At 52.0% G+C, this 18,887-nt stretch overlaps 4 protein-coding genes across 4 annotated transcripts; 2 read left to right on the top strand and 2 right to left on the bottom strand.

Moving 5' to 3' along the window:
- Positions 1-3,542: 3,542 nt before the first annotated feature.
- On the top strand, positions 3,543-5,159 carry NEUTE1DRAFT_121411 (uncharacterized protein; the record flags this gene model as incomplete). Its single annotated transcript, XM_009851561.1, has 2 exons — positions 3,543-4,840; positions 4,902-5,159. The coding sequence occupies 2 exons, from the start codon at positions 3,543-3,545 to the stop codon at positions 5,137-5,139; spliced, it is 1,536 nt and encodes a 511-aa protein (XP_009849863.1).
- A 522-nt stretch (positions 5,160-5,681) lies between these two features.
- On the top strand, positions 5,682-6,009 carry NEUTE1DRAFT_116595 (uncharacterized protein; the record flags this gene model as incomplete). The annotated part of the gene is made up of 1 exon (XM_009851560.1): positions 5,682-6,009. One exon carries the CDS (start codon positions 5,733-5,735, stop codon positions 5,985-5,987), a length of 255 nt encoding a protein of 84 aa, XP_009849862.1.
- A 3,805-nt stretch (positions 6,010-9,814) lies between these two features.
- Positions 9,815-10,393, bottom strand: NEUTE1DRAFT_136696 (uncharacterized protein; the record flags this gene model as incomplete). The annotated part of the gene is made up of 2 exons (XM_009851559.1): positions 9,815-10,111; positions 10,193-10,393. 2 exons carry the CDS (start codon positions 10,391-10,393, stop codon positions 9,815-9,817), a joined length of 498 nt encoding a protein of 165 aa, XP_009849861.1.
- A 692-nt stretch (positions 10,394-11,085) lies between these two features.
- On the bottom strand, positions 11,086-17,650 carry NEUTE1DRAFT_61255 (fatty acid synthase beta subunit dehydratase; the record flags this gene model as incomplete). Its single annotated transcript, XM_009851558.1, has 2 exons — positions 11,086-12,397; positions 12,451-17,650. The coding sequence occupies 2 exons, from the start codon at positions 17,648-17,650 to the stop codon at positions 11,319-11,321; spliced, it is 6,279 nt and encodes a 2,092-aa protein (XP_009849860.1).
- Positions 17,651-18,887: the final 1,237 nt, after the last annotated feature.

Raw genomic sequence — 18,887 nt, 5'->3', positions numbered from 1 at the left:
ATTCAAGTGATTGCTGTCGGTAGTCAACCATCTTTCTTGTTTCCAGAAAGGGAAGATACCCCACGGTTTGTGGGCACTTTTGTCCATTCACGCCTTCACTAGCCTCGCTGAAGAACCGCCTCACTCTCGCAACTGGTAGCCGTGCCCGTGTGGCTGGAAGGGTTGCTTTCACAACGGCGCCTGGGCACTTGAGATGGCTTCACTGAGTGGCCGAGATGGTTGTGGTTGGGCATCGGGCATCGACCAGGTTCCCGAGTGGTTCAGCCCTTGGGCTTCATCAGTTCCGGCGGCCGTTCTGACTTCCTTGTGAGAATTGCTGCCACGTACAGCCGGGATTACATCTATGCGCCTGCTAGGCGTTCTGTATTCTTCCGGGCCGCTGATACCATCGCCCTGATTGGCATCCCCTCAGCAACCTGACTCCAACCGACTGGGAAAAGCGCCAGTTGTTAGCCGTTGTTAATCACCAGCCGGAAGGACGCGGTGTCCGCCGCTATAGGATCTTATGGGTCCGCCTCGTTGCGCTATGCAAAATGCCATTGTTAGGAGCTGTTGGCATGCCAACCACCAAAATGCTGGTCTTGGTTTAATAGACAGTAGAGAGAAACAGAGGTCTTGGGAAAGGTATAATGAGTGCTGGGAGTAAGCTGGCTAGAGTATGTTTACAGTGGTGGAAATGCGCTGGCCGATGACAGGAATTGGCTGTATGAAGGCGTTGCCCTGGCAGGATGTCGCGGTACGGAAATCAAACAGGCTTGACGGTTGCGGGTTTCGGGATATGCAAACGGTGGGAAAGACGGTCCCGGTATCATAAGCAGAGCAACAGCGGAATTACGTCGATATGAAGATTCTTCGGGCCGAACTTGAACCTTTATACTGTGATGCGATGCTCCATGGCAGGTGCTGGTATAGTGGACTCATCGGCGATGGCTCGTGGTCAAGATCATGGCAGCAGATCTCAACGAGCGATACTTACGGGACATTGTGGACATTGGCCATTACGGAGTCTGCAGTCTGTGCATGCCATGATCCAGGCGGGATGAAACCGAAACGCGATGGACGCATCCACTGCCGAAGTGATCCATGTACACTAACTAACAAACAGGGAGAAATGATCGATAGAAAAGCCTGTCAGACTTGACACACTCTCTTATTTTTTACATGCTCGTTGGCAGCTGACGGGAGCTGATGTGAGCCCAAGCCCGTACAACCAACAGATTTTGTGTAGCATCTTCAGAAGGTGCAAGAAGAGAAAAGTGAGTGTGCTTACCTAGCAGGTTGTCTGACCACCGACAAAAACACAGCCTGAATCATTTGCTCTTTCCCAATATCTAGGTACCTTCGGGGAAACCCATCAAATGGGGAAGGCATGATGTCCAGTCTGGTGTAGATTGCACTATCTCGGGGTAGTATCACCTCGGGCAGGTGGGAACTGAATAACCCCAACTTTTCTCGAGCTCTACTTTGGGAAGGAACTGATGTGAAAGAGAGGGGAGCAGCCGCCATGAACGGAATTCCTCTTTCCTTTTTTCCTTGACTTTTACTGAGACAGTCGGTCGAGGTCTTTCTCTCGTGGCCGTGGCGTGCGTGTCCCTTCCTTCCTTCTCGTCAACCTTTTGTCTCTAGAGTAAGTAGCGTCGTTTCAACAGCCCACCTCGCACGTCGAGAAGCCATCAAGGTGCCGACAGGGTGCATGTGCGCGGGAGAAGGTGGGATGTTGGCACCGAATTGGCACGAACTGACAGACCCCGAGGCTTGTTGGCACTGGTCGGAACACCGCACGGGTGGATTTCCGCTGCTGTCATGGCTTCGCTCTACTGCAAGAATTTGACGCACGACAAGACCGCATGCTGATCTGTCTGTATACGTGTTAGCTATCTCGCCTTTCTCTCCATACATTTACTAACAGACCATCCTCGGGTCTTGGCATGCTAACCAAGCAGTCTCGCAATCGCTCCACCACTGCAGAAGTAGAAGTGCAACCTCGTCCGCCTGGAGGCAGTGCAGACAAGCCAATCAAAGCAAAGGTGCTTCGCCAATGGCTGACGGGCCATTTTCTGGCCACTCACTATGCCCTGATCCGAGTCCTTTCTGATTTATTTTAGCCGACCTGCGAGGCCCGACTAGAACATCACCCACCGCGACGACGTCTTTGCGCCGATTGGGTTGCTGCTGAATGTGCGCTCTATCTTTTACACTACCGAACTACCCTTCATCGCCAGTCGCCCTTTGCCCCAATAAATGGGGAACCGTTCTGGGACAAGTCCATGATCCAGATCAGATGGTGGTGTGCTCGTCGTCGTCGTCGTCCTCGTTGTCAGACAACCCAGATCCCCTCGAGACAGATGGCGAAAAGAAAGCCCATTGTGACGGGTTCGAGACAGTAAAAATGGGGAGCCTTCGATCCCCAGAGAGATGGGCCTCGATGTTGCAGGCTGTTGTGCCCATGTCTTGATCCAGGTCCTGTTGTTTGTTGTCTTGGCAGTGAGTTCTCTGAGTATTTCGGCGTCATAACACGGTACAACCTCAAAGTGTACCGGCTCTGCGGCTGTGTGTACGAGTGAGTGTACAGGCAGTTCAATGGATGCCGTAGCCGGTCTTGTTCTCTGATTGTGCTTTGGTTGCCCAGTCACCGTTGCAAGATAGGTAGGAGTGAAGGTTGTTGAGGATCTCCTTGTTACATGCTCATCATCATTATCACCATCATGATCTTGCCCTCTCCACTGCTTGCTGCAGCTTCAACATTGTCTCCGATATCGATATTGTCCCCGCCTCCTCTTTATACAATTCGCTCCACGCTACTCTGTCCGGGCTGACGAGTCAAATGCCAGTCCAAAAGAGCTTCTGACAACGGCACTCTCACACCAACAGAGCGGGCGAGACAGACGATGCCAACAGGTCTGCCCATTTAAAACGCATCTCCCCGCGTTTAATGCCCAAACAGGCCTGGTGCGAAAGGGAGGATGAGAAAATGAGTGAGCAACAATTCGAGCCAAGCGGCAGTTTGTTACCGAAAACACCGACTACGTATCTCGACACTCTTTGGTCTGCACGTCGCAGCCCCGGCTCGTCGTATGCAGCAGACTCTGAAAAGACACTTGGAGCCATTCGCAGTCGCCAATCCCATCCGGTGCCCCTGCCTCCCACTGCTTTCTCACGGGTCTTCCACTGACGTCCCCTGTATCCCCTGGCCCAGTCCACCACGCTTGTACACTCCAGCAAAGTTCGAGTCTGACAAGTGGACTGAAGAGAATCGGCCCAACCCACAACCCACTTTGCCCACCCTACCGGCGACCCGTTCTCCCCGTCCTGGCCCCGTCCTGCCTCTTGGGCCCCACGCCCCGGGAGCCATCTCCGACTCTCACGCAACATGAGGCCTTTTGATATAAGTCTTGGAGTGCTCCCGTCCCGTCCCACGACCGCTTCTGCTCTGACCCCTCCTCCCCACATCTCCATTCACACAATCAGACCGCAACGTTGAACGTTCATTCCTCTTCACTTCTTAACTTCACAACACATAGCCAGCCCATACATCCACAACAATGTCGTCAAGTCATAGAAGACAAGGCTCGAGCCAGAGCACTTCCAGTGGCCACTCTCACCAGCAGAGCCACGACTCGTTCGAGTCCCACCTCACTCACTCTACCGCCCCTACTTCGCTCTATTCCACTCAGGACCACTACTTCTCAGACCCCAAGGCTATGGGCACGTCGACAAGGCCGGAGGAAGACCTGTATACTCCCTCTTCTTACCACCACTCGCAACCCAAGCCATATGTCTACCAGGACGATGTCAGCCCAGCCACTTCGCTCTACCCCCGTTCCTCGGTAGAGACCTACGCCTCCACGACAGCCTCATCTCAGGATCTCGACGCCATGGACCTTGATGACGAATCACCCGTGGTGGAGGCCGAGGACACCAGCATCCCGCCGCTCCCCACGTACCGCCGTGAACTTGTGGAACCCAACGTCCGGGCAACCACCCCTCAGGATTTCGCCAAGCTCTTCCCCTCGCTCAACCGTCTCTCCATCCGTCACGATGAATACACGTCGGACGGGAACATGAACTTGCGCATCGACACTGTCGTCACTGGCCGCAGAAGAACCGTCTATCAACTCTTCCATCTGCGCATGTACGACTTGGCCAAGCGCGAATTCTCTCTGCGCCGGTACTGCCGTGACTCCGGGCGCGAGGTCTGCAACTCGAAGCGCAAGTACGCCGAGTCGTCAACGGCGGCCAAGGCCAAGTCTAGGGCTGCCTCCAGGGATGATGTCAACAAGAGCCACCACGATCGCCCCAACTTGAAGCGCTCAATGTCGACGGCCATCAAGACGCTCAGTGCTGCGACCAAGTCCAAGCCCGTCCTCCGGCGCACACCAACGTCTGGTGCTGCATCTATTTGCTCCAGCCGACCCAACACCAGCGACTCGTGCTACGGTGACGATGAGTTGTGCAACCACAGCAACTCTTCGCGCATGTCTCTCAGTTCCAAGGGCAAGACGCACCGTGCCGTTCCCACCAACACCATCAAGCTTGAATTCAGCAACTATGCCCGTGTTGATGTGCACCGCCGCGGTGGTAAGAACAACAAGCGGTACGAGTTTGAGTGGTGGGGTCACAACTATGCTTGGAAGCGTTCTGTCGACAAACAGATGGGGGGTCAAGTTTCATTCCACCTCATCCGCGACGGAAACCTCAGCGCCCCGGTCGCCCACATTGTTCCCGAGACTCGATCGCCCGCTCAGGTTGATGCCGACGAGCGCGCTGGCGGGTGGGTTCCCCCATGCTTCATGTGGATCGCTGATGAGACGATCATTGATGCTGTTACCGATGTTGCTGAGTAAGTTTTCCACATACCCGGTAAAAGGAAGATTGGACATCCTCTAATCATGTTTGACTAGTGTTATCATGGCTTCTGGCCTCATGGCTCTTGTCGACGATTGCATCAAGGAGAAGTGGCAGACCTCCAGGAAGGTCCATCGCATCCCCGTGCCATTGACCCACAAGACCGTCAGCCTTCCTAGTATTGACGCCAGCCCACGATCCATCATGCAGCACGTGTTCGGTCGGCGGCACTCGCAAACTCAATCTCACCAACCTACTCCGATGCGGCTTGATCAACCCATAGCAGCCTGCTAAACAATGTTTTTCACTTCACCAATGGTTATTGCGGTCCTCACCGGTTCAATCTCCTTTGTCAGTATCAACGATAAACTTTGCGATTCACATCGGCTTTCTTTTATTGTTTTACGTTCACCATTTTCTTACGCGTTACGATATTGAGCGAGTTTTGGCGTTATCACAATTGATTTTTACCTACGATTTATCATGAAAAGCGGGAGGATCAAGCATTGCGTTTCAATCTTTTTTTTTATATCTTTCGAGAAGAATCTGGAAACCCAGATTACATGCATATGCGCGGTGTTCATTTTTCTTCAATTTCTTTTTCCTCAATTTCTTTTTCTCTTTCTGTGGTGGCTCGAGTCAGATGACGTGAGCGACGTATTGCCATGGGCCGGCTTTCTTGCTTTTCTATCTTACGATCTTATGGTTATGACATTAGGAATCAGCATTGCACTTTACTTTCGTTCAACATTTAGAGATGGAATGGCACACAACGAAGCACGGTTGCTGGTTAACTGCTGCGACATACTGTTTTTTTTTTTTTTTTTTTTTTTTTTTCTTCTTCAAGAAACAACATGGTATTACTATTACCAACTTTCTAAATCACGATGGACTGGTTCCCGGGTTTGGTCACTGGATATTCTCTTCTTCTTGTATACCGATCGGGCGGTAGTGCACGCACTGGGCTGGTCCCAGGTGGCATATCAACGTTTCGGCAAAACGAAAACTGGGGGAGGCGGATGCGGGAGAGAGAAGAAGAAAACAGGAGGATGCAGAGTTGGAAAGATGAAGAACGAGTCGAGTTGATGGGATGTATAGCATATAGTGGAAAACATCGAAATACGATAATGTCTGGTGTTTAAATTGACCATTTCTACTTACCAACTGGCTTTCATTCTCTCTGCATCTCGCTTTGACACCGTGAGCTGGTCAAAAAAAAGTCACGGGACATGGCACCGCTGAATGGCCAGTACACACAAGCCGCTAATCTGATAGACGCAGGTCTAGAACACGCACACAAATCAGGCAGAATTCGGGGTCGGTACTGAAGCATAGAGGGTAGGTATTCGGATCCACCTATCGCTCGTCATAGCAGCGGAGAGAGAGCCAAGTAAGACAAGACCCTTTGCGAAAACTCGGTGAGAACCGGTGAGATCTACAGCGGAACTGAGGTGGTACTCAAGTGACGTGAAGGGACCGTCTTTAAGTCGTCAGCCCAGTCGGGAGCGCAGGAAGGCGGTGGATGATGGCGGAGTATGCTGTGGCTTTTGAAACACTAGCGCGAAGGAAGGATTAAAAAAAAAAAAAAAAAAAAAAAAAAAAAAAAAAAAGTGGTGTAGAGGACAGAAGAAGACGGAACAAGGAAACGAAAGAAAGGGAAAAACAGGGGACGGCCCGCGTCTCTCCATTTCCCACTAAAACCTTGACTGTGACGAAACGAAACGAAACGAAACGAAACGAAACATTGCGGGAGCCGTACCCACACTTTGGAACCTCTTCCGTTCGGTTCGCCCGGTTTGGGTTGTGCAAAACGTTGTTGGGAGGGAAACAGCGAACCATTCAGAGTTCTGGATGTCGGTTTGCCCAATATGTAAGTTGAAAATCACTAACTGACTAGTGTAGTGTAGTGTATTGACTTTTTGACACTGAACTTATCACTCACCGCCCGACGATCCCCAGAATTGCCAAGCAGGGGGGGCTTGGGCTTATTTGGATGCCATCGCAATCGCAACAGCGGAATGCGGCTTAGACGTACATATTTTAGGTGAGGATGAGTGAGCCTGATGACCAGCTTTTACAAAGTGATTGACGTGAGTTTGACTAGGTAAGGCTGAGTTCGCCTGTCGATATTTTTGGTATCTGGGCGATAAGTAGGTGCAACTGTTGATGGCGATGGTGCCCGTAGCTATCGTGGTTACCTACCTATGTACGTTGTGGTGATCAGGTCTAGCAAGAAGTAAATCCAACTTTTTTGCTTTTCGGTCTGAGGTCTCTCAATGCTACATAAAAAAAAAAAAAAAAGCAGTATCAACCTCCGGATGCTCATACAGCCTACCAGAATGTCGGTATCCTATGTGACCGAATCCCGTCGGTCGGAAACTGATACATGTACTTGTAGAAACTGCGGGGGGGGGGGGCATTGCGTCCAGTTGACACATTTTCGTTGCCCATGGGAAAGTACGACTATTCTAATTGAAATCCTGGGGAAACTGAGCAGATACCATGCAATCAATGTACTATGTGCTTCATGGGTATGTTCCACGGCATTGAAAATAGGAGCAAAAGATTGGTTCGGTGAGTGGCTTGCCAATTCATTAATTCCATTGATTGATGTGTTGTTCTTGCCTTCCAATGCGTCTTCAAATGCACAGGGGCGCAGGCAGGCAGGCAGGCAGGCAGGGCTGATGATGGTTTCCGATAACATGGGGGGCCTTCTTCCGACAGGGACGGACGACGACGGACGTTTGCGCGCACCCGCAATGACGGGACTTATGGGAAATTCTGGGCTAGGCCTTTTGAGTTTTGACTTTCATCCCTACTGTTCAACCCCCCAACAACCAGTTCCCCGGGTCCCATGGGGAGTCGTCACGTTGTCTCACTTGGAAGACTCCAACAGTTCGTCTGATATCGATCGTATATTCCGACGGGTTCCGGTTCCGCCGGTTCCGGGACCGGTCCCGGCTCAGAAGTTGTAATTCCGTGATTACGTGGGCTGAGCGTTCATCAAGTAACGGATGTCACAGTTGGTGACAGTCATGCTGCACGAACTTCTCTTCAAAGCCATGTTCCCGTTTTCGAACTTGTTCACTCCCTCGTATAATATCGGTCAATCAGTTATTGCGAGTTCCCCTAACACTCAGCGTGCGTCGATGGCCCATTGATGGCTTCTGTACACTCCTCCGGGAACGCCGCCTATGTCATGGATGTGCAATCAGCTTTGAGGAGCTATGTCAATCGTCGATTACCAAGTTCTCCGTTCAAGACAAATTGCTGTCAATCAGGCATGTCTTTCAGGTTTGTCTAATACCTACCTTTCTTCTCTAGCTAGTGTTCCCCATACAGAATAAGGTATGCTACATGCGTTCATTGCTGCTGCTGCCGTTGCAGCACCCTGCAGTTGGCTATTCGTTCATTCCTTCGACCCAACATACAGCATAATTCTTCTAGTTTTTTGTATACAAATGTCCCGTTTCCATAGCCGTGCTCTGTACACATCGGGACTGTTGTACCCTTCATTCACCCCAGCATTAGTGTCGCGTGATGACATTAATCGTACATATCGTGAGGCACATATTGCATTATATGATGCATAAACTATGAGAGACGCTGTGTAAGGCCTTTCAGTCTTCAGCCTGGAAATCCTTTGTTGCTTTTTTCTGAAAAGACATGCTTAAAATCTGCCACATGGCATCCCGAGACCTCACATGTCTTTCTAGACACCTCCTTACCCGCAGGAGCATGAAAACCCCTTGATGTTTACAGGGAAAATGAGACATTCTCAGACAGGTATGTATGGCTAAAGTGTCTGTGCTTCCTTGGCTTTTTCTTTTTCTTTTCTCCCTCCCTCAGCTCAGCCATCCCAGCTTGGATACCCAGAAATGAACAAGAAGAGAGCTGAATGGAAGGAAGGAAATGCGCAAGTTAGTATCAAGAAACAGGAACGGACATCATCTGCTCTGCACAGTAGTCACACGCAACCTCCCGGCCTCCAGGCTTCAGGGACAGTCGACGACGCTGATTTGTGCCACGGAAGTAGATAAAAGAGCATGTGGGCCAGTAAGGCATAATGACAAGCCGTCTCTGGCCAGGCTGACCTGTGGTTCCTGGAGGCGTTGTTATTGTTTTGCTTCTCGTTTTATTTCTGCTCCCATTTCTCTTCGGTTTCTCTCGGTGCTATCCTCAATATTGAACACATTCGAAATACTAAATCAACTCCATTGGAGTTCTCAAACGGCGATGCTCCGGTTTACGGCGTGGTTTGTAGAACCTGGGACTGGGCAGAGACACATAACGGTTTTAGTCATACAGCGACGTATGTACTGGTGCTCCGAGGTTCCGACTTCCGATCGTGTTCCCCAAAGACACCCGAAGCCCCCCAGAAGTTTTAGAGATGATCTCCTGTTGGGTGTCCGAAGTTATTGAATATGGTGAGAGCTCCAGCATGACGAATGTATAGTCATATATGTAGTTGGAGGGCTGGAGAGCGGGCCGACTGTATAAAGCCCACATGTCGGCGTTATATGAAAGAAAAAATATCAAAATATGCAGTGTTGTGCCTTCCATGCCTTGTTTGGCCTTGCAATGTCTTCGTTCAAGCATTGACGAGACCGACAGTTCGAAGAACGCTGCGGCGAAAGTACGGGTGCACACAACTGTAGTGAGATGACGCAACAATGGACCTGGTAATCCAGTTGTAAATACATCGCCGTACCCATAGATTCAATTGTCGAGCTAGGTGACCTTGAAGTTATCAAGAATTTACGTGATAGTTTCATGAGCATATTGAAGAGTGAACAGCGGATGCAAACCCGCGAAATAGTCCGACGAGGCAAAAAGCAGTGTCATCACCAGAACCGCGTTATCAAACCGATCTTCAGCGCTGAAATATTGTATTCAAAAGCAAGCCACCGCTGGTGCTACGGTATGAACAGTTAGTACTCTTTCCCTTCTCCATACTTTCCTCTGTTTTCTAGTTCGCCAATGTTTGTGCTTTCTCATATCCTTCTGCTATCTCGTCTCCTTCGCCATCGGTTTCAGGCCCAGGGGCTCGGTCATCTCCCTTTATCGCTTCCACCATCTCCTGGTGTTGCTTCAGCCGAGCAAGCCGGTAGTCCAAGTATTGCGCGCAATGAACCATCATCTGTTTGACCCACTCTTCCCAGGCTTCAAGATGGCAGAGTAATGCCTCCTCAAAGACACTCGGCAATTGCTCCTTCACAGACCGCAGAAGCTCATCATTGAACCGGTCCACGGGAAACAGGCATCCCTACGCCATCGACCACTTGTGAGCCTCTACAAGGTCTGGCGAGTTCCAGAAGTTACGTGTCATGGTCTTTATAAAACTAACCACCTTTGCATACCCAGGCTCCTTGTTGAGCGCGTAGCCTGGCGAAGGGTTATGTTGATTTTCGCCAAGTGATTGTTTGAACGCATGTATCTTGCCGAGAGCCCATCTGCGCCGCTGAAGTTCGTCGTTTTTCCTGGTTGCCTCTTGGTTCATGGCCGGAAAGTAAGTCTGGTATGACTCAGCGTTAGCGCTGCGTAGCATGATCCCCAGTCAAGATCATCGGGTACTTACGGGGATAGAAAAGGTCCAGTGTTCTTTCCAAGGGGTTCGTCGCAGATAATGGCCGAGACCGCGCGCAATGATAATGCTCGAATCGATATACTTTTCCGTGATGTTTCGTGAATGCGCACTCGTGATGACCGGAGTTGGTTCGTTGACGAGATATTATTCCAAGCTGAAGGTTGTTATGGCGGGAGAGCGATAACTGATCCTCTTTTGCTGCTTGACAATCTGTCGATATGGTGTAGTTGATATTGTGTTGATGTTTTCTACAAGATGCAAATCGTGCTCTTGACAACGTAGAAATTGCTCTTGACGAGCTTCCTTCTCCTTCTCCTTCTCATTTCGATGCTCGGGCCCGCCGTAGCTTCACCGTTCCTTCTCGCAGTCAATTCTATTCACTTTCTGGCATCTTCCTTTCTTATATCTTCCTTCTCATTCTCACGGTACACTTGCAGAGTCGTACCTGCAAAGCATTCTCCATTCCGCTCCTCATCTCTTTAATGGGCCTTGACCTTGACCCCTCTGCTCATCACTCTTGATATTTTGTCATGGCTGCAGCACCAGCCAGACTTTACGGGCCCGGAAGACAAGTTGGGAACAACGAACGCAGGGTCATACAGATGAGTATAGTGTGCGAGGTGATTCACAGCGCTCAGGTGGGGGCACCGTCGTTCAGCGAACATTGTTGATTTGCCTTCTATGCTTGACATATTTTCCGTGCCGAAAGTACATCGTCTAAAACGCCTAAAACCATGATGAAAAAATGATTATAACACATGGAAAAAAAAACCACGGCGAACAAAACAAAATAATCCATGAAGACATTCCCACCGCCTCAATACCAGTAATTTTCCTCTCTCGAACGCCGCCATGCTGTCCTTGTTCCCCTCAACATACAAACCGGTTACTCCGCATCAGGGATTCCACTGACACCCTCCTCCTGGTACTTATCCCAGTTTGCCAAGATCTGTTGGATCTTAGGGGAGTTCGTCAACCGGTAGACATCCTCGAAATACTCCTTGGTGATCGCGAATGGCTTAGCAGTCACGTTGGGAATGTACTTGCCAATAAGCTTCGATGGGTCGATGGTAGTCTTGTTGATCTTCTTGAGCAAGAAGCTTCTGAAAGGCTTGACACCAGAGCGCAGGAAGGTCGAGTGGAAGGGCACATCGATACCGGGGAGCGGGATGGTTGCAAAGCCACGCTGGAGAACGAGGGGAGTGGGCTTAGCCTGAGTGTCGTTGGCGCACGACTTGATGATCTCGACCAGCTGCTCCTTGACAGTCTCGGCAGAGTATTCCTTGCGCATTTTCTCAATGTCGATCTTCATCATCTTGATAGCGTTGCACACACCGCCAAGGGTGTCGAGCGCACGCAAGTCGCCAGCACAGACGTACTGCATGTTCTCGACGTTGAAGTTGACGATTTCAAGAAGCCATCCGGTGGTCTCTGCGATGCTACCGACCACGAACCGCAAGGCCTCTTCGGTGAAAGTCTTGTTGATACGGCTAGGGTTGACAGCGCACATGCCATAGTTGGAGCGGCCTGTCTCATCGCGCTCGACAGCGACTTGCATGGTGAGACCACGGTAGAAGACGACGGACACGAGGGACTCGATGGGCATGACATCGGCAAGGGCAGCTAGCGCAGAGTATTCGCCAAGAGAGTGACCAGCGAAGGTGCTATCACGGGGCACAAGTCCCTTGGCCTTCATGTCCTCAAAGCTGGCCTTTTCCATTAGAGTAAGAGCGGGCTGCGTGAACTGGGTAGCCGAGAGAAGACCGTTGGGTGAGCGGTAAGTGTAAGAGGTAGTCTTCTCGTCGATCTCCTTGAACATGCGCTCCGACTTGATCGAGCCATCGGCAGCCACAGTCTCGAAAGTCATGGACATGTAGTTCTGGCGGATGGCCTTGCCACGAGGGCCACCAAAGTGAATGGTGAGCTCCTTGGGGTTGTTCCGGACAATGTTGGTGATGGCAAAGCCTATAGACTTGTTAGCATTGGAATCAACAAAAAGACAAAAGTAAGGGACATACCATAAGTGTCCATGAGATACTTGTCAGCCCGATCCCAGACAGCCTTGGCCACAGGGCTGCTGTTATAAAGATCCATACCCATGCCCTGCTCCTGCGAACCCTGGCCGGTGAAGATGTAAGCGGTGATAGGCTGCTCAATTTCGGCCTCGCCCAGGAGCACCTTTTCCTCGGTCTCCTTGTTGCTAGCCTCAACCTTGATAATCTTCCGGCCAGCAACCATGCCGACGTGCTGCAACTTCACATTGATGTCATCATTGGGAAGAACCATGCCGGTAAGAGAGGCGTGGAAGCTGCGAACGCGGCCAACCTTGTTCTCGGCAGCCCAGGTCTCAACCAAGCTGCGCACCGCGGCACTCGAGTACATGCCGTGAGTGATGGTGCCAGGAAGGTTGGCATAGCTGGAAAAGACACGGGAGACGTGAATGGGGTTATAATCACCGGAGACGCGGGCATAAGTCTCGTTGGACGAGGGCGCCTTGAGTTGGAGGGGGGTCTTTCCGCTCAGAGGGATAGGGTTCTCAAAGTTGATCGGCTGCTCAATGGAGGAACCATGACGCTGGAGGTAGTCGATGACGGGATTTCCGTGAGATTCTCCAGCGTAGTAGTTGACAGTGGCAACCTGGATAATCTCCTTGGTCGGGAGCTCAAGAAGAACCTGGCCCTGGGTCTCCACGTGGCTGAAGACAGTCTTGTTCTTGAAGCGAACCAAGGTCTGGAGACGGAAGGTGAGGGTCTGGCCGAGAAGCTCAATGTCAGGGTTTTCAACATCATCCATCATGAACCAATCCTTGGAGCGAAGGACGGCCACGTCCTTGGAGGTGGCAAGATGAAGCTGCATAGGGGTCTCCACCTTGCGCTGGAATGTGTTCTCGAAGTCGGTGTAGGTACCACGATACAAGAACTGCGAAGTAACCTCCATGACCTTCTCACTGTCACGAGTGATGGTACCACAGACCTCGACCATCTTTCCAGACTCCTGGTTGATGACAGCGTTGATCTGAGCAGTAGTCGAAACCACGTCGCCCTTCTTGAGGGGCTCAGCACCAGGCATCATGCGGAACTGGTTGGACAAATGGACGAGCTTGAGCAGGTCACCGTCGATGGTGCGAGGGAAAATAGGCTTGGTGATAGCCTTCCAGCCAACAACAATAGCAAAGTCCATGGGAGCATACATGACCTTGTCGGGTCTGTCGACGAAGGCCTCTCCGGTGTTGCCAACGGCGTGAACAAACTCATTGATGGCCTCGCTGGTGATGGTGGTCTTGCCGCCGTCGAAGACTTCATGAACGGAGGAATCGAGGTCAAGCTTCTCATCGCCGAACCACGCGCGCCAGTAGAACTCCTTGATGCGATCATTGCGACCATCCATAACCTCGTGAATAGGAGCGTAGCCAGCCTCAGGGTTGTAGATAAACTTGAGAGTGAGGGGCACTGGCTTTCCGAGGGCCGTGGTATCCTTGATCATGTTGACAACAATCTCGTTCTTGCCGTCCAGCTTGACCTCAATGACATCAGCGTAGCGGTTGGGGCGTGGCTGCTCCTTAACGAGAATGACCGTCTTTTCGGGGTTATTCGGGTGTAGAATCTCGACAAACAGACCACGAGCCGGCGCAAAGATGCGGCGCATGGGGTTGGTCTGATACTTTTGTCCTTGGACGAGGACGTCGGACTGGAGAAGGGCGAAACGCCAGTTTCTTTGGTGTCCGGCGAGAAGCGAAAGCCAGGCGTCCAGCGAAGGAAGTTGAACGGAAGGCGATGAGGACAGACGATAGGTGTTCTTGTGCTCATCATAGGAGACAGTAAGACCCTCGATATCGAGAGGAATTTCTGACTCGATCAGCTTACCACCAAAGTACTCAATGGTAGGGATCTTGCTCTCATCGCCGCCATACATATCACGGGTGAGCAAGGCGATGTGACCGTTGTGAATTCCGTCGAGGATGTCCTTGATGGGCTCGTCCACCTTGGTAGCGTGCTTGGCAGCCATGGGACCCTGGAGAATACAGGTACGGCCGACATCCTTGCCAACGACAGCCGCAAGATCCTCCGACTGCCAAAGCGAATCCTTCTTGAAGAAAAACTCGAAGTTCTCATCGAGAACAGGCACAAAGGTGACCGGCTTCTGTCCACGACGTTGGCAGAGCAGCAGGAAATGTTGGACATCCTGAGCGTTGATGAGTTGCTTCTCGGCCTCGGGATAGTGCGAGAGAATCTGCTCAACAGCAGAGTAGGGTTCCTTGAGGTCAGCATAACTCTGGAGTCTGGAAGGCTGGCCAGGCGTGGTGGTAAATCGCTCCTCAATGCGGTGGATAAAGTCACCAGTAAGCTTGGTGTACGACTGATCGATCCACCTAGCCTCATCTTTGACGTAGAGAAGCTCGACCAGGCGGCGAACAATCTCAGCATATGTCATGTCCTCAAGATCAACGGCCTTACCCTCCTTGTTCTGACCAAACCAGACCTTTTGGAAGTCCTTGTTGAGCTTCTCGATGATGTAATCACGGCTAGCCTTAAGAGCAGCGACCCTCTTCTCCTTGGGAAGGCTGAAGATCTTCTGGTCCATCTCAGCCCAAAAGCGGACACCACGAGTGGCGAGCTTATGAATGGGCTCACCCATCTCAGAGCGGACAGTGATGACACCGCCAGCGGGGCCCTTGTAGGTCTTCTCCCAGTCACTGTCGTCCAGACCAGGAGCGTCAACGATAGCCTGCTTGGCAGCCAGGCTGGTGTGGGCTTCCTTGGCGACCATCATACGACTACCGAACATGCAGCCGTCGAAGGGCATGGGGGGATAGCCATACTTGATGGACCAGTCACCAGTGAGGTAGGGGTAAGTGTCATCAGCACCTCCGAAACCGCTACCGGCAACGAGAATAATGTTTTCTTGGCGGCGGATGCGACCATAGAGGTTGAGGATGGGGTGATGGAAATCCTCAAACGAGTGATGACCACCACCTCTGCCACCGGTCCATTGGAGAATCACGGGGAAGGTAGGGTTGGCCTTGGCGATGTTGATGACGGCCTGGATAGCCTCACCCGAACCAGGCTTGAAAGAGATGTGCTTGAGTCCCAGAGTCTCGATATACTCCTGCGCGACCTCGATGGAAGGAACGCCAGCACCGATGGTGAGACCTTCGATGGGATAGCCCTCAGCTCTGAGCCTGCCAAGCAGGGGAATCTGCCAGCCCATGGCGCGAGGGTTGACATAGATCAAGTTGACGCAGATACCGCGACCAGCAGGAACAGCCTTCTCAATCTTAGAGATGGCCTCGGTCATGGTCTTGGCATTGTAGTAGCCACCGCCAGCAAGCTCGATCTGATAGCCAGCATTCATGGTGGCAGCAATGAAGTCCCAAGGCACAGTGGTAGGAGTCATACCAGCGACCAACAAGGGCGGGAGACCAAGAAGTCTGCTCATCTTGGTATCAACGTATGTACGACCAACAGAGTTCTTGACCAGTCTAGGACCGTATTCCTTGACCCAGTTCACAGCAAACTTGACTGCCTGCTCCTCGTCACGGTCGAACAACTCGGGCTTGTAGCCAACATCAGTGACAGTTCCGTTCACCGTGCCAGCAAGGATGACGCGAACGCCGGTACCCTCCTTGTTACGGCTAGTCAGAATGCCGAGGCCGGAGATACCGCCAGGGCCAAAATCGAGGATATGGGTGGCATCCTGGAAAACGGTAGCCTTCTCCCAGTGGACGGTCTCGCCCGTAATCATGCGGATAAGGGAAGGAACAATGTTGCCCTCAACTTCCTCCCGAAGATCCTTGCCCGTGAAAGTGTTATAAACGGGCATACCCAGGGTCCGAGAGTCAATCTGAACGTCCTTGAGGTCTTCGGCAATCAGGTCGGAAGCCTTGGCGAGGTACTTGCTGTGGAAAGGAGCAGTGATGGGCAGGAAACGGTTCACGAACCGAACCTTACGCTCGGTGTGGGGGATTCTGGTCTGATCAAGACCAGTAGCAGCCTTGAGCTTTCTCAGCTGCAAGTTGAGACCGTGCAGAGAGCTGGGAGGCCCGGCAACGACCATGTTCCGGGGGCTGTTGATCAAAGCAATGGAAATATGCTGATCCTCAGGGAGGTAGGCATTGGTCTGATCGATATGCTTCTGAACCTCGGCTTGGGGAAGGTCTCGGATGCTGAGCATGGGGGTAGGAACACCCTCGCCATTATCAGCCGAGTCTTGAAGCATCGAGGGGGCTAGGGAAGTTCTAGGGAAGGTTTGCTGGCTACGAGCGCCGATCCAGAAGAGGATGGTCAAGGCAGCCTTGCTATGCTCCTCGAAACTTTCCCACGAATCCGCGGCCGCAGTGATAGCAGAAAGGACAACACCTTGAGAGTGACCTGTCGTTCCGCTGATTCTCTCACGAAGGACGCCGGGATGCACACCCAGCACCTTGCAGGTGACCTGATAGTGTGCCAGCTGTACCAAACCAATCAAGGGGAAGCTGACGGGGGCAGAGATAAGGTAGTCGACGTCGGGGGTGGCCTCTGGGCTCTGAAGCCAACCAAGCACGTCAAGGCCCTTGGGGTACATCTTCTCGGCATCAGGGTGGCTGGACAGGGTCTGGAGCAGCTCGGCGGATGTGGTGATCAGCTCGCCGACGAATGCCGGATAGGTGTGGTGCAGCTCCCGGAGCTCTTCGAAGTACTCCTCGATGTTTCCTTGGCCACCAAAGATGGTGAAGATCTTGGCCGCGTTTTCACCAGCGGCACGGAACAGAGCCGACTCGTAAGGCTTGATGGCTCTGTTGCTGGCTGATCGCGCAAGGTAGTAGCAGCGAATGACTTCGAGCTTCTTGTCGTCGATTCCCTCCATTGTAGAGACCAGGGCATGGACATCGTTGCCCCGCAGGAACGCCCTCTCGAACTCGTTCAGGATGATTTTGAGTACCTCCTCGTATGAACCCTGAGCGTCGTCCTCGCCTTGTGCCACCTCGGTCGCGATAAAACCCATGTATCTGGCAACAAGCTCGAAAATGGACGAGGGCTCGTCATCTTGCGCGAGCTCGTCGGTAGGGGCGGGAAGGATAGCAGCAAACCGCTCCTTTAGCTGAGTTGCGTGGAAATGAAGGCCGGTGGGTATCAAGAAAGAGGTTTCGAGGGACCCGTGAGAGAGGGTGAGCGGCCGCAGAGAGGCAGACGACCTGGGGGTGGTGACGCCCGTCTGAGCGCCGGTACCGGTACCGTACATGGTTGTGAATGGGTATCTGAGAGACGGCTAGAAAGCTGAAAGACAGGGTGTCCGGTTAGCATTTACTAATCACGGCTGAAGAACAAGAACCGGAGTCTGAAAACATCCTTACTTGGTGCAATGGCTCCGAAACTCAGCAAAGAGCGGGAGCTAAAGGTGCTTCGATATAGAAAGCCACTTGAGGCTGGATAATTGGTGTGGATGAGGCTTCAGTAATGGGGGGAAGCCAATGACAAAACCGTCGTCGTCAATGTCGTCGTTGTCTTACTGGTCTGGCACAGCAGGATCAGAGTCAGGGTTCCGGAGAGGATGGAAGGGTGGAATCCGGGGAACAGAAGACTCAAAAAGAAGTAAAACTTGAAGCTTGAAAGGACCTGATCCTGTCCCAAGCAAACTCTAGGGGAAGATGGAGGCAGGTAGCGTTGGGTATACGGCTTGGGGATGTGCCTCTAGAGGGAAGAAAGGGGCTCGACGAGGAAGAGGCGAGGGGAGAGATGAGAGCAGACGAGAGGCAGGTGGGGAGAGGCAAGGAAGGAGGAGTCGGGACTGAGGGGGGAGGAGGACAGAAAATAAGAGTAAGGCGAAAGGGCCGGGATGGAACAGATGCGCGTTCAGTACATGGGCTTACAGTACATACAGGTGTAGAGGTATCCAAGTTCGTCCTTGGTCTCTTCCGTTCACGAGTCAAGTGGAACTCGCACTTCCCAGTGTCCGGGGAATATCTTGATGGTGTCTGTCTTGCCTACCAGGACGACGAGCAGAGAGTACAGTTGACGATACCCGGTGCTGGAGCTGAGGCAGAGTTATAGGTCAGGCAATTATTTACCGACCTAGACTACTGAGGAGATACGATCCGGACTTTTGACGGGTTGGCCAGAGGGTACTGTAGAACTTCACAGCGGAGATCAAGGCAGCGGCGGGTGAAGAAGGGCTCAATGTTTTGGTGAGAGACGCAAAATACATGCTGGGCTGTGCCTGTAATATCCAGGCACACTCGAGGTGTACGACTATAAGATGGCGGGGTGTAAGGTAATTCGTACCTTCCCCTGCCTCGTCTTGGCGAGGGGCACGGAGGGGAGGGACCTGAGAATAATTTTCACCAGGGGCCTTATCGGTGCCTATCAATTACCATTCTTACATGACATTGGGCGCAGTGGGCAGCCACGCTCCTACCCCTGACTGTAATCTACGGTATTGTGAGCGGGCTTACGAGAGGCGTTACGACTCGGGCGAGTGC

Source organism: Neurospora tetrasperma, assembly GCF_000213175.1.
Source record: "Neurospora tetrasperma FGSC 2508 unplaced genomic scaffold NEUTE1scaffold_2, whole genome shotgun sequence".
Lineage (NCBI taxonomy): Eukaryota > Fungi > Ascomycota > Sordariomycetes > Sordariales > Sordariaceae > Neurospora > Neurospora tetrasperma.
This window is presented reverse-complemented; position numbering and strand designations above follow the sequence as displayed.